This window comes from Ursus maritimus, unplaced genomic scaffold (genome assembly GCF_017311325.1).
Source record: "Ursus maritimus isolate PB19 unplaced genomic scaffold, ASM1731132v1 scaffold_6, whole genome shotgun sequence".
NCBI classification, from domain to species: domain Eukaryota; kingdom Metazoa; phylum Chordata; class Mammalia; order Carnivora; family Ursidae; genus Ursus; species Ursus maritimus.
In genome coordinates this window covers 30692304-30711659 of record NW_024426774.1, presented here as the reverse complement: position 1 = coordinate 30711659, position 19356 = coordinate 30692304, and the positions used below count along the sequence as shown (strand labels likewise).

Here is a 19356-nt window from a genome sequence, read left to right as displayed (position 1 = left end):
AAATAAATAAATAAATAAATAAATAAATAAATAAATAAATAAGATCTTTAAAAAATGTTAACCTTTGAATAGCTTTCAATTACATATCATGGTCCATCCTATTCAGATGTTGCACTCCTTATACAGTGGGTGCTTGGCTGATGGGGTTCCTCTGGACACAAATTATACAAGTTGTTAGAATAGGTTTTAAGTAATTTGCTTAGGGCAACAAAGAGCAAAAAAGGACTGAGTTGGCTGACCTGAGTAGCTCTTATTTTCTCTCTTCAGTGACCTCTCTAACCTTTAGTATCTGAGATTAGAAGCTTTGGAAATGTTAGCCTTCTGTTGATGGGGAGAAGAGGAGAAGAGGGAAACTAGCAGCCAGTACAGATGGCTCGACTTTAAATTGCTGTCTACTTGTGCTTACTTCTAGCATCTTCCAACTCTGATCTATAGTTAAGAGCAGGTGGATTTTATTTCTTAAGTGCATTTCTGAGACTCACAGTCCTGTTCAGAATTGCCTATGAGTTCATTTGGCTGTCTATGTATTTACCCATTATAGTCATCACCCCTCCCTTGTGTGTAGCATGTGTCTGTAACATACATACAAAAAAGAGTGTATGTGTTTTGATCTTAAAATAATAAAACAAATAGTTGTGTATGTACTACTCAGCTTAGAAATAGAACATTACCAGTATCTCAATAGATCCTTATATAAAATCTTCCCAATTACAAACATGTTCTATACTAATTTTTTTCCTACAATTGACAATGTATCTTGAAGATCCCTTCATATCTTTATATCCTTCATAACCACCTTTATGAATTTGGGATTAATTTAATATTTTGTTATGATTTTGCCACCTGTGTATGCATCCATAAAAATATTAGTTTTCTAATGCTGCTTAACACATTACCCCAAAACTTAGTAGTTTCAACCAACACACATTTATTATCTCACAATTTTTGAGGATCAAGGATTTAGAAATGGATTATCTGAGTGGTTCTGGCTCAGAACCTCTGAAAAGTTGCAGTCAAAATATTTAACAGGTTTCAGTTATCTGAAGGACTGACTGGGGTTGAGGATTTCTTTCCAAGATGGTTCATTCACATGCTGGTGGCAGGAAGCCACCGTTCTCAATGTGGGCTTCTCCACAGCGTTGCTTGAGTGCTTTCACAAAATGGCAGTGGCTCCTTCCAGAATGAGAAATTCAAGGGAGAGAGATAGACTACAGTCACAATATCTTTTAAGACTTAACCTCAGGGGGCGCCTGGGTGGCTCAGTCGTTAAGCATCTGCCTTCGGCTCCGGGTGTGATCCCGGCGTTCTGGGATCGAGCCCCACATCAGGATCCTCTGCTGGGAGTCTGCTTCTTCCTCTCCCACTCCCCCTGCTTGTGTTCCCTCTCTCACTGGCTGTCTCTCTGTCAAATAAATAAAATCTTAAAAAAAAAAAAAAGACTTAGCCTCAGAAGCCACATATATAATTTCTTCAAAGTCCTATTTTTTGGATTGACTGTTGAATAGGATTATCTATTCAGTGTGGGAGTGGTGTCTATACCAGGACAGGAAGAGCAGGAGGTAAGGCTCGTTGGGCCATCTTGCAGGTTGGGTATCACAATAAATAACATGCAACTCAGTTCTTCTTGTTTTTTGCATTTTATATAATGAATTACACAGTGGGTTTTTTTGTGTCTTTCCCCCCTTTTGGAGATTCACAAGGCACATTTCTATATTATCAGTGTTATTTTTTAAAGATTCATCTATGTTGACATGTGCCTTAGTTCGTTTGGACTGTTATGGTGAAATACCATATTGGGTGGCTTTCAAACAACAGAAATGTATTTCTCACAGTTCTGGAGGCTGGGAAGTCAAAGATCAAGGTGCCAGCAGGTGAGAGCCAGCTTCCTGGTTCACAGATAAGTGTCTTCTCTCTTGTTCTCACATGGTGGAAGGGGTGAGGGATCTTTCTGGGATCTCTTTTATTTTAGCACTAATCCTCTTCATAAATGCTCCACTGTCAGGAGCTAATAACTTCCCCAAAATCCAACCTCCAAATACCATCACAATGGAGATTAAGATTCAGCATATGAATTTGGAAGGGAACATAAACTATTCAGTCTATAGGAATGTGTATTACTATAGTTCATTCATTTTTGCTGATGTCTAGAATTCCACAGTTTGTTTACGTATTCGACTGTTTATGTTATTACAAACAATTTAGCGAGGAACTTTCTCTAGAATATATATGCTATGGGACTATATCTATGCTAGTTTATACAGGACATGCCCATGTGCATCTTTTAAGAAATAGTTATCTAAAGTTGTGTACTCATTTATTTTCACATAGTTGTGGATGAGAATTTCAATTGCTTTACATCCTTGCCAAAGCTTGGTAATCTTCAGCTTCTAAATTTTTGCCAATTCAATGGGTATGACATAGTATTTCACTGTGGTTTGTGTTTCCCTGATTAGTAATGAGGTGAACATGTAGTCATTGTTATTTCCTCTAAAGTAAACTACAGGTTCTGAGTAAGAATTCTTTTTTGGTTATGTGAGTTGCAACTGCTTTCTCCTACTTAATGACTTGTCCTTTCACTTTTTTTTTTTTTAAAGTAAACTCTACACCTGACGTGGGGCTCCAACTCATGACCCAACCTGGAGATCAAAAGTCCCATGGTCCACCAACTGAGCCAGCCACGCATCCCTCGTCCTTTCACTTTTTAATGGTATGTTTTGATTTACAGACGTTCTTAATTTTAATGAAGTCAACTCTATCAAACTTTAAATTTATAGTTTGTGTTTTTTGTCTTACTTAAGAATTTTTTTCCTATTTTGAGCTCATAAAAATAGTCCATATTTTCTCATAATTTTATAATTTTGTTTTTCACATTTATGTCTTTCATCCAGGTGGGGTTATTTTATGCAGGGCATGAGTTGGGGAGAGAATTTTATTTTTTTCTGTATGTATTTATCAATTGCCCATATTTCATCTCTCGAGCAGTATATCCCTCCCCCACTCATCTGCAATGCCTGCTGTGTCATAAATCAAGTTTCTATATATTTGGCCTTTATTGATCCATTCGTTGTTTGTTCCTGTGCTGATACCACATTGTTGTAATTACTCTAGCTACGTAATAAGTCTTCATATCTGATAAGTTTTCCTAACTTGTTCTTTTATAGAAGAACAGGCTTTGTTGTTGTTGTTGTTCCATGTACATTTTAGAAACAGTTAATCAAGTTTTATGACAAATTCTGTTAGGAATTTGATTAAAGTTGCATGGGATTGGGATGCAATCAGTTTGAGGTGTCATTACAACTTGAATCAACTGGAAAGAGACTTTTGCAAAAAACTGGACTCTGTGGGGATCTTAAAACACAAGTGCCAGAAACAGTCCTACATATCTTGGAGAGCTTTTGATAATTTCTTCTAATTGTACCTACCTTGCTCCCCACCATCTTTGACACAGAGAGAGAGAGAGAAATGGGGAGGAAATCAAAGTTGTAATTAAAGGTGATAGAGGGTGGGTATCCAGTGATTTTTTTCAGTCACTGTTTTCTCTGCTGTAGTTTCAGGCACACACTATTTGAAGAAGTGGAATTGAAAGTAGGGGTTGGGAAGAAAGGGTGAGGAGGTACATAAAGGGAGAATATGCTGCTGGAAGAGAGGAGTTTGACTCTGCTGGTGGCTGAAACTGCTGTTTTTTATGCCTATTGGGCTCTTAAGTTTAAGGGGAAGAATCCTGAGTGGGGGCTGAGAAGGACTTCAGAGAGAAGGTGACATTTAGAGGTGGGCGCAAGAACGTGGAAAAGAGTTCCCTGGTTAGTGCGTAGATGGGAGATGGGGTGAAGCTGTGGCAGGTGGGATTGGGAAGAAAAACGGTTACGGGCATACCAGGCAGACGGAACAGCATAGGCAGGAAAAAGAAAATGATGGGTTAACAGGAGGCAACAGTAGTTCTCTTTAAGTGAGATGGAGCTGGAAAGATAAGTGGTAGCCTGATTGTGCAAGGTCATGAACACCGAGCTAAGGACTTTGGACTTTATCCTGGGATCGCAGTGAAGGCTCTCGAACAGGGAGTAACTAGACCTGACATTTGCTTCGGTAAAATAATTGTAGCCACAGACACGCAGGGAACCCCGTGGCAGCGTCCGGAGGCTACACCGGGAAGAAAGCACTGACGCCTGCAGGAGGCGTGCCGCTGGACCAAACGCCCTCCCCGCCCCCTTCCTCGAAGCTCGGGTTCTGTGGCGACACTCTCGGAACTCGGCTAGCCCTCCTGGACCCGTCCTATTCGGGCCTCGGCTAGTTGGTCTGGACGCGCCCCCGTGCGTCACGTCCGCTCTGTCTCTTGGCTCATAGAGCTGAGGAGGGGCGCGAACAGAACCTTTGCGCCTGCGCTGCCGCGGGCCACTGTCGGCCGTTAACGCTGAGGGCCCCAGGGAGTTTTCACGTCTTTACTAACGCGTAGATCGCCACAGTTGTCTTATACCGCTGCACGGCTATAAGGTGTTTTCATTTGTGCCAAGAGACACAAGCAAACGGTGCTGAGGGGCTCGACTGCTCCCTGACCTTAGTGACGCCGAGCCCCGAACCACGCCCCTTAGGTCTCTCAGCTGAGAAGCGTCGAGCCTCTCGATTGCAGTTTTCCTCCAGCTGCTTGCTTTCAGTCTGTGGCCAAAACGTCTAAACTAGTGAAAACCTGCCCTGGCCGCTAAGCATGCCCATGCCGCGCTGTAATCCAGGTTTCCAGGGCTTGCTTACCTCTGCAGTCAGAGACTACCAAGTTGTAGGGGACATCGGAGGTCATCAAATTCAACCTATTAACCCCGATGTCCCAAGTGAACGAATGGACGTTTTTTATTTACACACCCCTGAAGATCGTCCGTTTCCTGGGACATCCGTGATTAGATAGCCTTACTTGAAGTTTCCTCCAACTTTAATTCAAAAATATTGAGCACCTGTATACCAAATACTGCAGGTCCTGGGGATTCAATGATGAAGTAGAGAGGTTGCTCTCCTGGAAAATGTTCTAGTGACCGTGATGGTGTTAGCAAGGAAATAAGCAAGGTTTATGCTAGAAACATATAGGTGGGAACAACTTAGTGTGATCAGAGGCCTCTTGGAGGTGATGACGTTTCTAATCAGCCAAGTAAACAGGAGCAGAGTGAGTTTCAGGCTGAGGGAATAGCAAAGCTCTTGTGGCAGGAAAGAGGTTGGTGTTTTCTAGGAATAGACAGAAGGCCAGCGTGACTGGAGTGTGATGAGCCAAGGTTGAGAATGGAAAGAAAAGGTTGAGAATGTCAACAGGAGCCAGATGTAGACTTTGTGGGTCATGATAAGAAGTTTTTGAAAAGGATTCTAAGAGGGGGAGCCTGGGTGGGTCATGGGTTAAGCATGGCTTGTGATGTCTGGGTGGAGCCCCGTTGGGACTCTGTGCTTAGCAGGGAGTCTGCTTAAGATTCTCACTGCCTCTCCCTCTGCCCTTCCTCTGCGTGTGTTCTCTATCTCTAATAAATAAATGAATCTTTTTTTTAAAAAATGTATTCTAACAGCAATGGGAAGCCAAGGAATAATTTGGGCCAGAGGCTTGATCGTGCAATCATTTAGAATCACAAACCATATTACATATATGATTTTTTTCATAGCAGTCCTTTGATATCAGATATTCGAAGATGGCTGAGACCTGCCCCCCTTTCCTCTGAGACCCTTTCTGTCCCAACTCCTCCCAAAGCCATGGTTCCTCTGTAGCATCTCACTCAGAGGATGTATGGATGATTTTTAAAATGTCATTCTGAATACTTTGAAAGTGTGAAGGATATTAAAATGTAAATCATGTGTGTACATTTTAAAAGGGAAGGACCTAAGACTTATAAAAGATTCCCAGGGAGGTCTTGTAGAGATTGCAAACCACGGCTTAAACATTTTCATCTATGTGATCCTGGTTATTGTTCTCTGGCATAGCAGGGTACAATATCAACTTCAACCAAGGCTAGTTCTCTAAATTGTCTCCTCATCTGTGAAATGAAAACAATAGGATTGCTATGAGGATTAAATGAGATTATGCTCAAAAAAGTGCTTAATGGTAAACCATGAGGGCCAGCCATACAGTGCCACTGTTACAATAAACACCTGCATCCCTGAGAGGAACAGTTTGTAGATAACGCTCCTTCAGCACTCTACAAACGTTCAGTAAGTGCCTATCCTGTGTAGAGCCCTTAGTGAAAAAGATCTGCCTTCCAGGAGTCTGCTATCTAGTTCAAAGAGCCAAGAGAGATTACAAACAGATAAACTAAATGCCCTGAGAGGGGCATGAGTAAGGTGTCCTGGGACCGGGGTGCTGCGGAAGAGGTTTCAGTTTCCACTGGGGTAAGTGATTATTGGAGTTGAGATTTAAGTGGGTTCGAAAGATGAACACATTGAACTTAAAACGCACACACAAAATCTATACTGCAGGTACTTATTTTATTGTCGGTGACAATTCTTGGTGGAAAGCCCGATCGGAAAAACTGCAATCACTTCTATTACCCGACAAATATTGAGCAGTAAGTTTCGTGAGAAAGGCACCTATCTTTTGTCCAGTCTGTTTACTATACATTGCATACTCTGGGCAGTTCTTATCTTCATGGTCAGGAACAAAGTACACACACACATACACACACACACACACACACGCCCCTTTCCGAAACTAAAGGCCCAGTGACTCTGAGAGAGGGGGGGATCCCTCGCGGCCCAACCACACAATGGGGGCCGCTTCGCCGTAGCTCGCACCCCACCCGGCAGGCCAGGGTTCGACTTCTTGGGGCCGCTTCGCTCCTCCCCTGCAGTCCTCGGGGGCGCCCTCCCTCACTCGCGCTTCTCTCCTCCTTCGCTGGGGAGCCGGAAAACCCGGAGCGAACCGGCCCCGCTCGGCGGCGCATGCTCAGTAGCGAGCAGGTTCAGTTCGCTAGTAGGAAGCTCCAGCGCTACACCGGCGTCGGCGGCGGCCGCGGCGGCACCTCTGGGCAGCCAGATCCTCCAACGACGACCTCGGGCCTTTCCCCTCCCCCGCTACACCCCGGCTCCGCTCCGCCCCGGGCCGCTAGCGTTTCGGGGTCCCCGCTGCGCGGAGCGGGCGCCGCGGCCGGAGCGTCCCTCCACACGCCCTCCCCCCCCCCCAGCCGCCGGCTTTGCCGCGGGGCCAGGCCGGGCCCGGGAGCGTAGCCCCGGCGGGCGGCGGCCGCGGCGGAGGGCAGCCCGGGGCGGCGCCGGCGGGCCGGGGAGGGGTGGGGGGCCCGGCCCCGGGGCGGTGGTGCGGGATGCCGCCGCCGCCGCCTCCGGGCTGCGTTCGCTCTCCACGGCTCGTGCCCGTGTCGGGTGGGTGGCCGGGCGCGGGCCTCGCCCCTCAGCCCCCTCTCCAAGGCTAGCCCGGCCGCGCGGCGCCCCGAGGGGGCCGGGCCGTCCGGTGGGGCCGCGGCCCTCTTCGGTGCTGCGAGCTCGCCCTCTCGCGGCTCCCCGGCCCGGCCGCCGCCGCCCCTCTCCCCGCCCAGAGGCGCCCCGGGGGCACCATGCAGGCGCAGCAGCTGCCGTACGAGTTTTTCAGCGAGGAGAACGCACCCAAGTGGCGGGGGCTGCTGGTGCCGGCGCTGAAAAAGGTGAGGAGCGCGCGGGACCCCGCTTCCCGGCTTGCAGCCCCTGCGAGGGTGCGGGGCCGGAGAAGGGCTGGGGAGGCGGGGCGCGCGCGGGGCCGTCTTTCTTCCCGGTCTCCCAGAAAGGACCGCGCACACTGAGAGGTTCCCCCACACTCGCTGGCTCGGTGTTGACATTCACCCGGTGTGTGGGAAGGCCGCAGGAAGCCAGGCAGAGTTTGTCCGAATAATCCAACCTCGGAGAGGTTAATGTCCTGCCCCTGATTCAGAGACAAGAGTTGGAGGAGGCTCAGTTTTCAGTGGAGGTCAAAGCAGGCCACTTTTCCGCCTTCTCGGTCTTACCCTGGAGCTGCTGTCAGCCTCCGGTTTTAGGTGTCCAGTATGCTGGTTTTAGTGGGCTCGAGAATGCTCTTGCCATAATGCTTGCTCTAAGTAATTGCAGAGCTTGCTTGCCAGCAGGAACAGGGCCTGCCTTGCTCGCCCTCTGTAATCACTCCTCATTCCGCTGAATTCCCCCACACGTCCGATTAGCAGGGGCGGGTGCACATGCCCCCCCCCTTTTTTTTTTGCCCCCGAGCGTCTGAGAATCTTGGTACTATCTTTTGTTTTGTTGATTTGAATTTTTAGCCTGTGTTTCTCAAGTTTGCCACATTGTTATCTAAAGTTGTATACTCCGTGATCTGTGCTTTTAAATGTTTAAGTACCTTTAGGAAATGTTGCTACATTGTTAAAGCTTCTAAAGCAATATCGTGACTTAGTATATACATTAAAACGTCAGAAACTGGTATGTTTGAATGAACATTAAAACGGTGTTTTTTGTTTCCCTTCACCTTTTCTATAAAGAGATTGCTTTAATAGTGTTTCTTAATCCCAATTTCTTGTTGCAGGAAGAATGTTTTATATTATTAGTTAAACTACATTTTTACTCCTTTTGAGAGTTGAGATTGTGGTGTTCCTTTTGTTCTAAACATTTATACTTTTAAAAACTGTCTTAAAAGGTGCCTGATGTTTCCCAAAAGCCAGCAACTTTTACTTTCCCTTTTGCTGTCCCTGCTCCCCCCCCCCCCCAGCTCCTTGGAAACTTACAGTGGAAACTATTTAGTTAGTTAGCAGAATTTGCTCATTTTTTCAGATATAAGTTCCTGACTCTTTTCCTTAAGTGTCTGAGTAACTAACAAACATCTCTGTGGTGTTTCCTAAGAAAACCAAAGAGATGCCGCATTCCTTCTGTACTTTATTCATTAGAAATCCCATCAGGGCTTTCACTCTTTTTACTTTTACTTTACCTGCAAGCTTGGCATCCTAGCTGATAATAGGAGGTCTCAGTCATGTTAGTAAGCCTGGTGCTGACGGAGGTGGGGGTGGAGTGGGGAGGAGACAGAAAAATTGTTGAGAACATACAAAAGAACTCATAAAACACTATCAGTTTGGGGCTGTTTTGCTTAGGAGCAAACAACTCCTGTCCCATCAAGATACTCTTAGTTGAGGGTATTGTGAAGTAGTGGAAAGGGCATTGTAGGAGTTGGCAGACGAGGTTTAACTCTGCCACACTGGTGGCCCTTGCTGAAATCTTTCTGCAGAAGCCTTTTGTTTGGCTGGCACAGTGTTGTTTTACAAACTTTTAATGTAATTAGTTGCCGATATTTAAAAGTGGGAGCTATTACATAAAATCTGAATTTTCAGTTTTTCTTGAAGAATAGGAAGATGTCTCCACATTGGGCAAGACAGTAAACTGTTGGAGCCGAGTGAATGGTTTTCCTCTTTAGACTGGGCATGCATCTCCAGTTTACCACAATCCCCACCAGTCCTCGTGACCTATTTACATAAACCAGCTTTGACTCGAAACAGAGATACCCTCGCGTGACAGAAGGGATGGGGGGGGGGTGGAAGTGTACACAGTCTAGCTGATAAGTAAGGTTCTTCCAGTTCTTATTTAAGATAGCCACTGATGAGGACTCTAAGCCACCTAAGATGACGTTGAAAATATATTGCATATCTGGCTGTGCTCTTGATAACTCAGAACCTGCATTTTCACCTGCCTGCTAGACATTTCATGTGGATATCTCCTTATCTTGAACTCTTCCTTTAGCCTTATTTTACTATTCGCAGATGTGCCCAACTCGTGTTATCTCACCTGAGGCTCTGTGGTCAAGTTATTCTCTTCACCTGGATTGCCCTTTGCCTGGCCAAACACTAACTCAGCCTCAGGTGTTTTCTCAAATCCTCAGGCCTGAATTGGATAGTCTTTATTTTCTTTTGGCTCCAAACCCTAGCACGTAACAATGAATTTTAAGTTCCTGTTTACTTGTCCTCCCCATCCCACAACTAAATTAGATGGTCCTTGAGAAAAGGAATGGTATTCTACCCTCTTTTTATCCTTCACACGTATAGTGCCTGACACCTACCTAGTAGGCACTTATGTGAATGAATGGGTGAGGGACTACCCCAGCTAAAACCGTCACCTCTCTCCACCTCCACTGACCATTAAAAAAAACATTCCTCTTGACTAGTGGCTTTATTATTTTATTTGGTTCAAAACTTTGGAGTCATTCTGACTTCTCTCTTTTACATTACTGCCCATACCCAGGCACAGCATACAACACAATAAACGTAGGTTTATTTCCCTTTGACATGTTTTGTAATCTGTTCCCTTCTACTCTGAGTCCTCTTTCCCAGACCACTGTGATAGCCTCTTAACTAATTTACTGCCTCTCACCTTTCCTATATCTGTTTTTCAAATTTCAGAAGTTACAGTACATTTCTGAATATGTTGCACTTTTGTTGAGAACTGTTGGTATCAACTCAGGGGAAGGGAAAAAAGAGAGGGAGGCGAACTGTAAGAGACTTGCCTATAGAGAACAAACTGAGGGTTGGTGGAGGGGAGGCGGGCCGGGGATGTGCTAAATGGGTGATGTATTAAGGAGGGCACTTGTTGTCATGAGCATTGGGTGTTACATGTTAGTGATGAATCACTAAATTCTCCTGAAACCAATATTACACTGTATGTTAACTAACTAGAATTTAAATAAAAACTAAAAACAAAAACAGAACAATTGATATCTTTTGAGGGCATAAAATGAAATGCACAGTCTTTAGCATGAAATTGATCATGATTGGTGATCTGGCTTCATCCTGCATTGCCTACCATAATCTTTCATATTCTTTATGCTTCAGCCGGACTGAACAACTACTTTTCCTGACTATGCCCAGAATGTCTCTATATTGGTCTAAGTCCTATCTTATCTATTGCACAAATATGTTATGCTTACTACAGACCAGGTAATGCCCTTGGCACTAGGGATAAAAAGGTAAATGACATCACTCAGAAATGACTAAGTTAGAACAGGGTGGGAAGTGGCAGAGGATGAGTTTGGAGAGGAAACTGGTTTATAGAGAATTTTTTTTAATGTTAAGCTAAGGAGTTTGAATTTTATCTTGAGGGGATGAAAGTCATTGAGGAATAGGTGAGTAACATCAGATTGGAATTTTAGAAAATTCACTTTGGCCATAGGATAGAAAATGGATTGGATTAGAATGAGACCTGAGGTAAGGAGAAAAGTTAGAAGGCTAGTTTAATAGTCCAGCCAAGGGATGAAATGTGTTTGAATTAAGGGTGCACTTGAACTAAGGTGGAGATGTAGGGATGGATTTTGAGAGATGTTTAAAAGGTAGAATTGACAGGACCCAGTAGCCCACTGAGTGAGTAGGGCAAGTGGTAAGAGAGCAGGAAGAGTCCTAAGTTTCTGGCTTGTGTGCCTTTAGTCAGGACAGAGAAATGGAGGAGAAACTGTCAGGGGTGGACAGAGTGACATAAAAACATGAGTTTGGGACATGTTGATTTCAAAGTCCTTTTGGCTTATCCAGGTGGGCTTGTCAAGTTAGCAGTTGGTTGTTGGTATCTGCCACTGCAGATCTGGGGCTTCCAGGGGTGTAAGTAAAGCTTTAAGAATAGATGAAGGCTTCCGGCACCTGGGTGATGCAATCAGTTAAGCGTCTGACTCTTGGTTTCAGCTCAGGTCTTGATCTCATAGTCGTGAGATCGAGCCCCACCTCAGGCTTTGGGCTCAGTGCAGAGTCTGCTTGAGATTCTCTCTCCATCTTTCTCTTTCTCTCCTGCTCGTTCTCTCTCTCTCTCAAATGAATAAAACTTTACAAAAGAATAGATGAAGCCTTATCTATACAAAGACTTATACATGGATATTCATGGCAGCTGTATTCAGCAAAAAATGGAAACAACCCAATGTCCATTAACAGGTGGATGAATAAACAAATTATGAAATAGCCATACGTTGAAATACTACTCGGTGATAAAAAGGAATGAATTATTGACAAACACGGCAGTGTGGCTAAATCTCAAAAAATTAAGCTGAATGAAAGAAGCCAGATCAAAAAAGAGTAAATGCTGGATAATTATATAAAATTCTGGAAACTGCAAACTAATCTATAGTGACAAAAAGGTCAGCAGTTTTATGGGGGAGCCTTTTATGTTCATTTGTTAATTGTGCTGATAGTTTCAGGGATTTATACGTTGGTTAAAATTTAACAGATCGTATAACTCAGATATGTGCAATTTGTTGAATGAAGAGAAAACTGAGGTTTGAAAAGAGAAATTTGGTTAGAGAGTCTGCATTTTTAAAGCTTTTTTTTTTTTTTTAAATTTTATTTATTCAACAGAGATAGAGACGGCCAGTGAGAGAGGAACACAAGCAGGGGGAGTGGGAGAGGAAGAAGCAGGCTCATAGCAGAGGAGCCTGACGTGGGGCTCGATCCCACAGCGCCAGGATCATGCCCTGAGCCGAAGGCAGATGCCCAACCGCTGTGCCACCTAGGCGCCCCGAGAGTCTGCATTTTTAAACACTGTACTATGCTACTTCTAGCAGGGGTGATGGCATCCTTTTTTCTAAGATGGGAGGGAAAGAGATGAAGATGGGTTTGTAGGTTGGGGAGCAGTGAGTTCATGGTAGGTAGCCTCTGTGTTCATGATGAAATGAAAGGCAAGATTCTTTACATAGAGTGAGGAAAGAGAAATGACCGTGGAGTTTAAGAAGCATAGTGAAGTTTTGCTGTTGTCGAGTGTGGAGAGGGAGCCAACCAGTGAATTAGAAAGGAATTGCTGAGCAGTGCTGAGTGTGGAGACCATCAATTTGGAGTAGCATTCATTGGTCTGGTTGTAAGATTTCCTCCAGCAGTGCACGTCAGTTCAGGTAAAGGGGCACAGAAGGAGAACTGGTTGCGAGTGGCTGCAGTAGAGACTAAGAGGATAGCAATATTTCAGATGATAGGAGGTAAAGCTATAAGACAGGTCATGGAGGTGTAAATGAAGGCTCCCACAGACTAGAATCTTGGTGAGGTGGAAGAGGAGGGTAGTGAGAGCAGATAGGGGATTATGATTGGAGATGATAATTATACTTTAGGATTTTAAGATTCCAGAGATGAAAGAGATAAAACAATTAGGAGCTCCAAAGCTGGTGTATTGAATGATGGATTGATGTATTATATATATGGATGATGACGAAGTCCACAAGGATTATGGCATATGTTCTAGTGGAAAGGAAGATGCTAATCCAGCAATTGCAGTGAGGTCCAGAAATCACAGCAGTGAGGGTGCTTCCGCCAAATAATAATAAAAGTGACAAGTACTCCTCTTCCCTGTAGTGTATTTTATATCACAGCTGTGGCTAGAATAGGAAAGAACTTTGCACTTCATTTTAGAATATTTTTGTCTTGTGATTAAGTTTTTTACCCAACATTTTATTATGAAAAGTTTCAAATAAACAGAAAAGTTGAAAAAATTATACAGTAAAACACCCGTATACCTATCACCTAGGTTCTATAATTTACATTTTACTGTGTTTGCTTTATCACATGCCTATCCATTCCTCCCTTCATCCACCAGTCCATCTTACATTTTGATGTATTTCAAAGTAAGTTACGGACATCAGTACGCTTTACCCCTAAACACTTCAGTATGCATGTCATTAACTAGGGGTCAGTATTTGTTTACAGTTCTTTTTGTTTTTTAGGTAAAATCTGTGTACAGTGGATTTTACAAATGTTAATTGTACCATTTAACGAGTTTTGACAAACAAATACAACCCAAGCCTCTATCAAGATTTCAGCATTGTCACTCCTGAAATTTCCCCCATGTGCCTTGTGCGTCAATCCCTTCAACCATTGTTCTGATCTTTTATCATTCTACCATAGATTAATCGTACCTATTCTAGAACATCATATTAATAGAATCATACAGTATATATTTTTGGTAAGGCTTTGAGGTTGTGTTTATCAGAAGTTCAGTCCTTTTTTCCATCACAGAACTGTATCAAAATTTGTCAAGTGGTTAGATACCTGGGAGGTTTCTAGTTTGGGGCTATTATGAATAAAGTTTCCATGAATGTTCTTATTGTACAAGTTGGGTTTTGTTTTTGTTTGTTTGTTTGTTTGTTTTTGGTAGGACTATGTTTCATTTATCTTGGGTAAACACTAGGAGAAATGGCTCATAGAGTGTCTGTTTAGTTTTATAAGGAACTGCCAGACATTTTCTCAAAGTGGTTGTACCTTTTATATTCCTACCAACAATGTATGAGAGTTCCCGTTGCTCTTTGCCAGTATTTGATGTTATCAGTCTTTAATTTTAGTTGCTGTGGTAGGTGTGTAGTGGTAAGTGTGGTTTTAATTGCATTATCCTGGTGACTGATATTGAACACCTTTTCATTGGCCATTCTTATGCCTTCCTTTATACAGTCTGCATAAATCTGTTGCCCATTTTAAATTTTGAGTTCTTTTTAGTATTGAGTTGTAAGAGTTCTTTATATATCCTGGATAATTATTATTCTTTCAAAAAATGTTTATGACTATTTTCTTCTATCCTTTGGTTTGTCTATTCATTCTAATGGTGTTTTTTGATGAGCAGAGTTTTAATTTTAAATATCAAAGGAGTCAAATTTATTAGATTTTTTTTAAGGTTATTGTTCTCTGTTTAAGAACCCCTTGCCTGCCACCAAGCCGTGAAGATAATTCTAATGCTGTTTTCTAAAAATTTATAGTTTTAGCTTTTACATAATCTGTGGTCCATTTCAGATTAATTATTGTGTATAATATAAAGTGGGAATTGAGATTCATTTTTTATGCTGATATCTAGTTATTATGGAACTATATGTTGAAGAGATTTTTCTTTCCCTGTTGGACTGTGATATTTTTGTGAAAACTAAATGAATGTATGTCATATATATTTATGTAAATATATATTCAAACATCTCCATTCTGTCCCAATGATAAGTTTCTTTATCTTTACACCGGTTCACACTATCGGTTACTGTAGAGTTATAGTAAGTCTTGAAGTTAGGTAGTGTAAGTCCTCCAATTTTGTTCTTCTTTTAAAAAAATATTCTTTTAGTATTTCTAGATTTGGATTTCACTATAAATTTTGAACCAGCCTGTCAATTTCTACCAAAATATTTTGGTGAGCTTTTGATTTTGATTGCATTGAATCTATAGATCTATCACTAGGGAGAATTGACATCTTAACACTATTAAATCTTTGGGTCCACGAACATAGTATATCTCTCTGTTTATTTAGACTTTTTATTTTTTTTAAGATTTTATTTGAGAGAGAGAGCACGAGCATGAGCAGGGGCAGAAGGAGAGGGAGAAGAAGACTCCTCACTGAGTAGAAAGCCAGGTGGGCTAGTTTGATCCCAGGACCCTGGGATCATGACCTGAGCCAAAGGCAGATGCTTAACTGACTGAGCCCCTCACATGCCCCAAGACTTTTTAATTTCTGTCAGCAACACTTTGTAGTTTTCAACGTAATAGTCTTACATGTCTTTGGTTAAGTTTAACCTTAAATACTTTGTGTTTTGATGCTATTATAAATTGTTTCAGAATTTTCTTTGGGTTTTTTTTTTAAGATTTTATTTATTTTGAGAGAGACAGAGTGCACTTGAGAACATGTGGCAGGGGGAGGGGCAAAGGGAGAGGAAGAGGGAGAGAAGCCGACTCCCCACTGCGCGGGGAGCCTGATGAGATCGTGACCTGAGCTGAAATCAAGAGTGCAACGCTCAACCAACTCAGCCACCTACATGCCCCTAGCATTTTATGTTCTAATTGTTAGTCACAAATATGGAAACATAGGGCATCTGGGTGCCTCAGCTGGTTAAGCATCTGCCTTCAGCTCAGGTCATGATCTTGGAGGCCCAGGATTGCGTCCCGCATCAAGCTCCCAGCTTGACAGGGAGTCTGCTTCTCCCTATGACACTCCCCCTCTTGTGCGCTCTCTTTCTTTCTGTCTCTCTCTCTCTCTCTCAAATAAATAAATAAATAAATATGCAAACATAAAGCTGCTTTTTATATGTTGTCCTCATATCCTTTGATTTTGCTGGTAGTTATAGATTCCACAGGATTTTCTATGTAATTACGTCATCTGTAAGTGCAGACAATCCGATATTTATTTTTCTTGCCTTATTTTACTGGCTAGGACCTCCATTTAATGTTGAATGGAAGTAGTGAGAGTGTTTGTATAGCTGAGTTTTACAGCTGAGGAAATGGATCCTTAGAGAGGTAGACTGCTCAAGATCTTATAACTAATAAGAAGTAGAATCAGGATTTGAACCTGAGTCTGTCTGGCTTCAAAAACTACTGTACTGTATTGCTTGCTTTGAGTAGGCAATATAATGCAGTACTGTGTTTTAATTGTCTTGCCCCTTAGATTTTAGGGGCAAAGTGCCTTAGGATGGAGGAGGCTGAATGAAGAGGGCTTTGAAACCCCTTGCTATAAGCTGAGAAGCTCAGCCCTTTTATGTATTAGGGCACTTCATAGGATTACATTTGAAAAAATGGTACTGCTGCATAAAAAAGTAAGACTTTTAAGGGAACTAGTTAATGGAAAGCTAGTGTAGACCATAGAGGAAGGGGCTGAGAAGTAAAGTCTTGGAGTGCCAATAGGAAGCTTGGAGACTATCCTTTGTGTTTGTTTGTTTGTTTGTTTTTAAAGATTTTTATTTATTTATTTATTTGATAGAGAGTGTGCACGTGCACAAGCAGGGGGAGCAGCAGAGGGAGAAGCAGGCTCCCTGCTGAGAAGGGAGTCCAATGCAGAACTCTATCCCAGGACCCTGGGATCATGACCTGAGCCGAAGGCAGACGCTTAACCGACTGAGCCACCCAGGTGCCCCTCTCCTGTGTGTTTATGTTTGGGAGTGACAGAAGTGATGGTTTAAGTGGAAGTGGGAGTTAGCCAGGTGAGGATAAGGAGGAAGAGTTAAAGGATATGTGGTGGCTTGGAGTCCAACAGGAGCTCAGCGTTTTCGGAGTTCTGAGTAGCTGGAGTCTGGAGCATGGGGCCAGATCTTGTGAGCAGTGGGGAACCACTGAAAGGTTTCAAGCGAGCTATTGACCATAAGATATGAATTTTTTAAAAAGATTTTATTTATTTTTGAGAGAGAGAAAGTGCGCACACAGGCGAGCAAGTGTGGGGAGGGACAGAGGGAGAAGGAGAGAGAGAATCTCAAGCAGACTCCCTGCGAAGCCTGGAGCCTGATACGGGGCTCAATCTCAGGACCCTGAGATTGTGACCTGAGCTGAAACCAAGAGTCAGAGGCTTAACTGACTGAGCCATCCAGGTGCCCCTAGAGAGGAATTTTGAAGGCTCACAGGCTGCTCTGTGGAGCATAGATTAAATGGTAGTAGAACTGTAGGCAGGAAGGCCAGTTAAGATGGGTCGATGGTGTTTTTGACTAGGGCAACAGCTGTGGGGATAGAGAAAAGTGGGCAGATTTTAGATGTAGACGTAGACTGATGATTGAATGACACAGTAGTGAGAGAGAGGAGTCAAACCTTACTCCTCGCTTTCTGGCTTAGAGGTGTAAGTGCTAATGGGATGAAAAAGGACATACTGGGAGAGGAGCATGTTAGGAGGAGAACTGAGAAGCCTTCGGTACCCTGGGAGTGAGAAGGTGTGAGAGCATTGTGTTAGCAGGGATTTATACGTTGGGGGTAGCCAAGTATGGCAAGCATGGAAAGTGTCTTTGTTGGACTGTCCTCAGGAATTACAGGCAGGTAACAACCTGAAGACTCTGATAATGTCTTTCAAAGTGCATTTCAAATAAGTTTTCTCCATAAAAGCTTTCTACTACAACTCCATCCCCTAAGTATAATGAATCTCTTAATTTACTTAGTACTTTATACCTCAATTTTAGTACTTAACGACAGCCTGCCCTTCAAAGTTTGGATCTGTGGCTTCACTCTTTCTCTATATTGAGAATTACTTGAGGTCAAGAATAGGATCCTATATCCCTATAATGCTTAGCATATTTCTCACATGTAGTAGATGCTCGGGACGCATTTGTTGAATTGCGTGTGGTTCTGAGTCTGTCCCCTCAAATTGGTTGGGTGTTAGTTGAGATCTTCAACTTCAAAGGCCATTGGAATTGCCATGTTCAGTGTGTACCATTTAAGCAAATAGGTAAGCAAATGCTGTATTTTAGAAATAATTCATGGCTAGTTTTTTGTTTGTTTTTTTGTTTAAGTAGGCTCCATGCCCAGCATGGAGCTCAACGCAGGGCTTAAACTCACAACCCTGAGATCAAGACCTGGGCCGAGATCAAGAGTCGGACACTTAACGGACTGAGCCACCCAGGCGGGCCAAAATGGCTAGATTTTTTAATAGTGTGTAGTGCAAGGGAGAAGCAGATGCCAAGATGGGATGGGGTGTGCAAGAAATTTATTAGAAGTGCTTGTGAGAGGAAATGGGGAAGGAGTCAGGGAGAGTCTTTAGACTGTGCTGCAAGTCTGACTCCCAAGTGAAGAAGAGAGGTGAGGGAGGAAGGAGCTTTGGGTGAGAGTGTCTTACTCTGTAGTGCAGTTCTAAGGAAAGTTCACCAAGGCCTCGGGAAAGTTCTCGAGTGAAAGTTGCCTGTCACAGGAATTCCTCATCTCCTAGGAATAGGCCTGCCTTGGTGTGCCTGCAGTGCTCAGTCCTTGAGGGGAGCGGCCACTGAGCAGTGCAGCCTCTGCAGGAGCGCTGTGACGCGTTTCCCACTGCGGCAGCTGGAGCCCTCCGTCCCTTGTCTTCCCCGGAGTCAGAGATCTGAGAGGCTCATTCTCATAGCCAGCCAGGCTCACCTCTGTGGCCATAAATTGCCTGATTTGGGATAATTCAGTTACAATCTTCCCCCCACTTAAAGTGGGTCCTTTGTTCCCCCCAAGCCCCTTACGCTTTAAAAAAAGATATCTTAGGGTAAGTTCTAAAAGTCAAAACTTAATTATCGTTGATATTAATAGTGCATAGTTTGTTTTAGTAGTTGTCAAGTGAAGGTTGCATTTCACATTCAAGTTTATTTCATAATTAAACTTCTAATGTACAAAACCACAAAGCAGCAAAGGCAAAGGAAAACAATGCGAATGATACCCATCTTACTACTATATGAGCTGGTGAACCAGGAGCACTTGGGCACGACCTTGGTAGTCCAGCCATCCAGCCATGAATGTGACTGCTCGTTGATTTTCCTTTCTAGGCTTGGGCTACCTCAGCGGCCGACAAACTCAAATCAGTACAAGAAAGTCCTCATAAAGTCAAATTCTGGTAACTTCCCATTTGGGGATAGGAATATACATAGGAGAAAAGTAATTTAAAGTTTTGGTTTTATGGACCCTGAATTACTTAGATATTATTTTTTAAAATAGATATTTTAAAAGTATAACAGGCAGATGATTTTGAAAAAGTTTCTTTAATGTTGCTTTCCTGCTGATT

The 19356-nt window shown here is 43.1% G+C and overlaps 1 protein-coding gene across 2 annotated transcripts in view; it reads left to right on the top strand.

Moving 5' to 3' along the window:
• Positions 1-7506: 7506 nt before the first annotated feature.
• The window catches only part of SOS1 (SOS Ras/Rac guanine nucleotide exchange factor 1), a 140647-nt gene continuing 128797 nt past the window's right edge, over positions 7507-19356 (top strand). The window contains exon 1 of one of the 2 annotated variants that reach the window (XM_040623134.1): positions 7507-7613. In XM_040623134.1, the coding sequence (XP_040479068.1) occupies positions 7527-7613 (87 nt within the window). In that variant the 5' untranslated portion in view covers positions 7507-7526. The remainder of the gene's footprint in view (positions 7614-19356) is intronic. The other variant, XM_040623133.1, reaches the window with a different exon arrangement.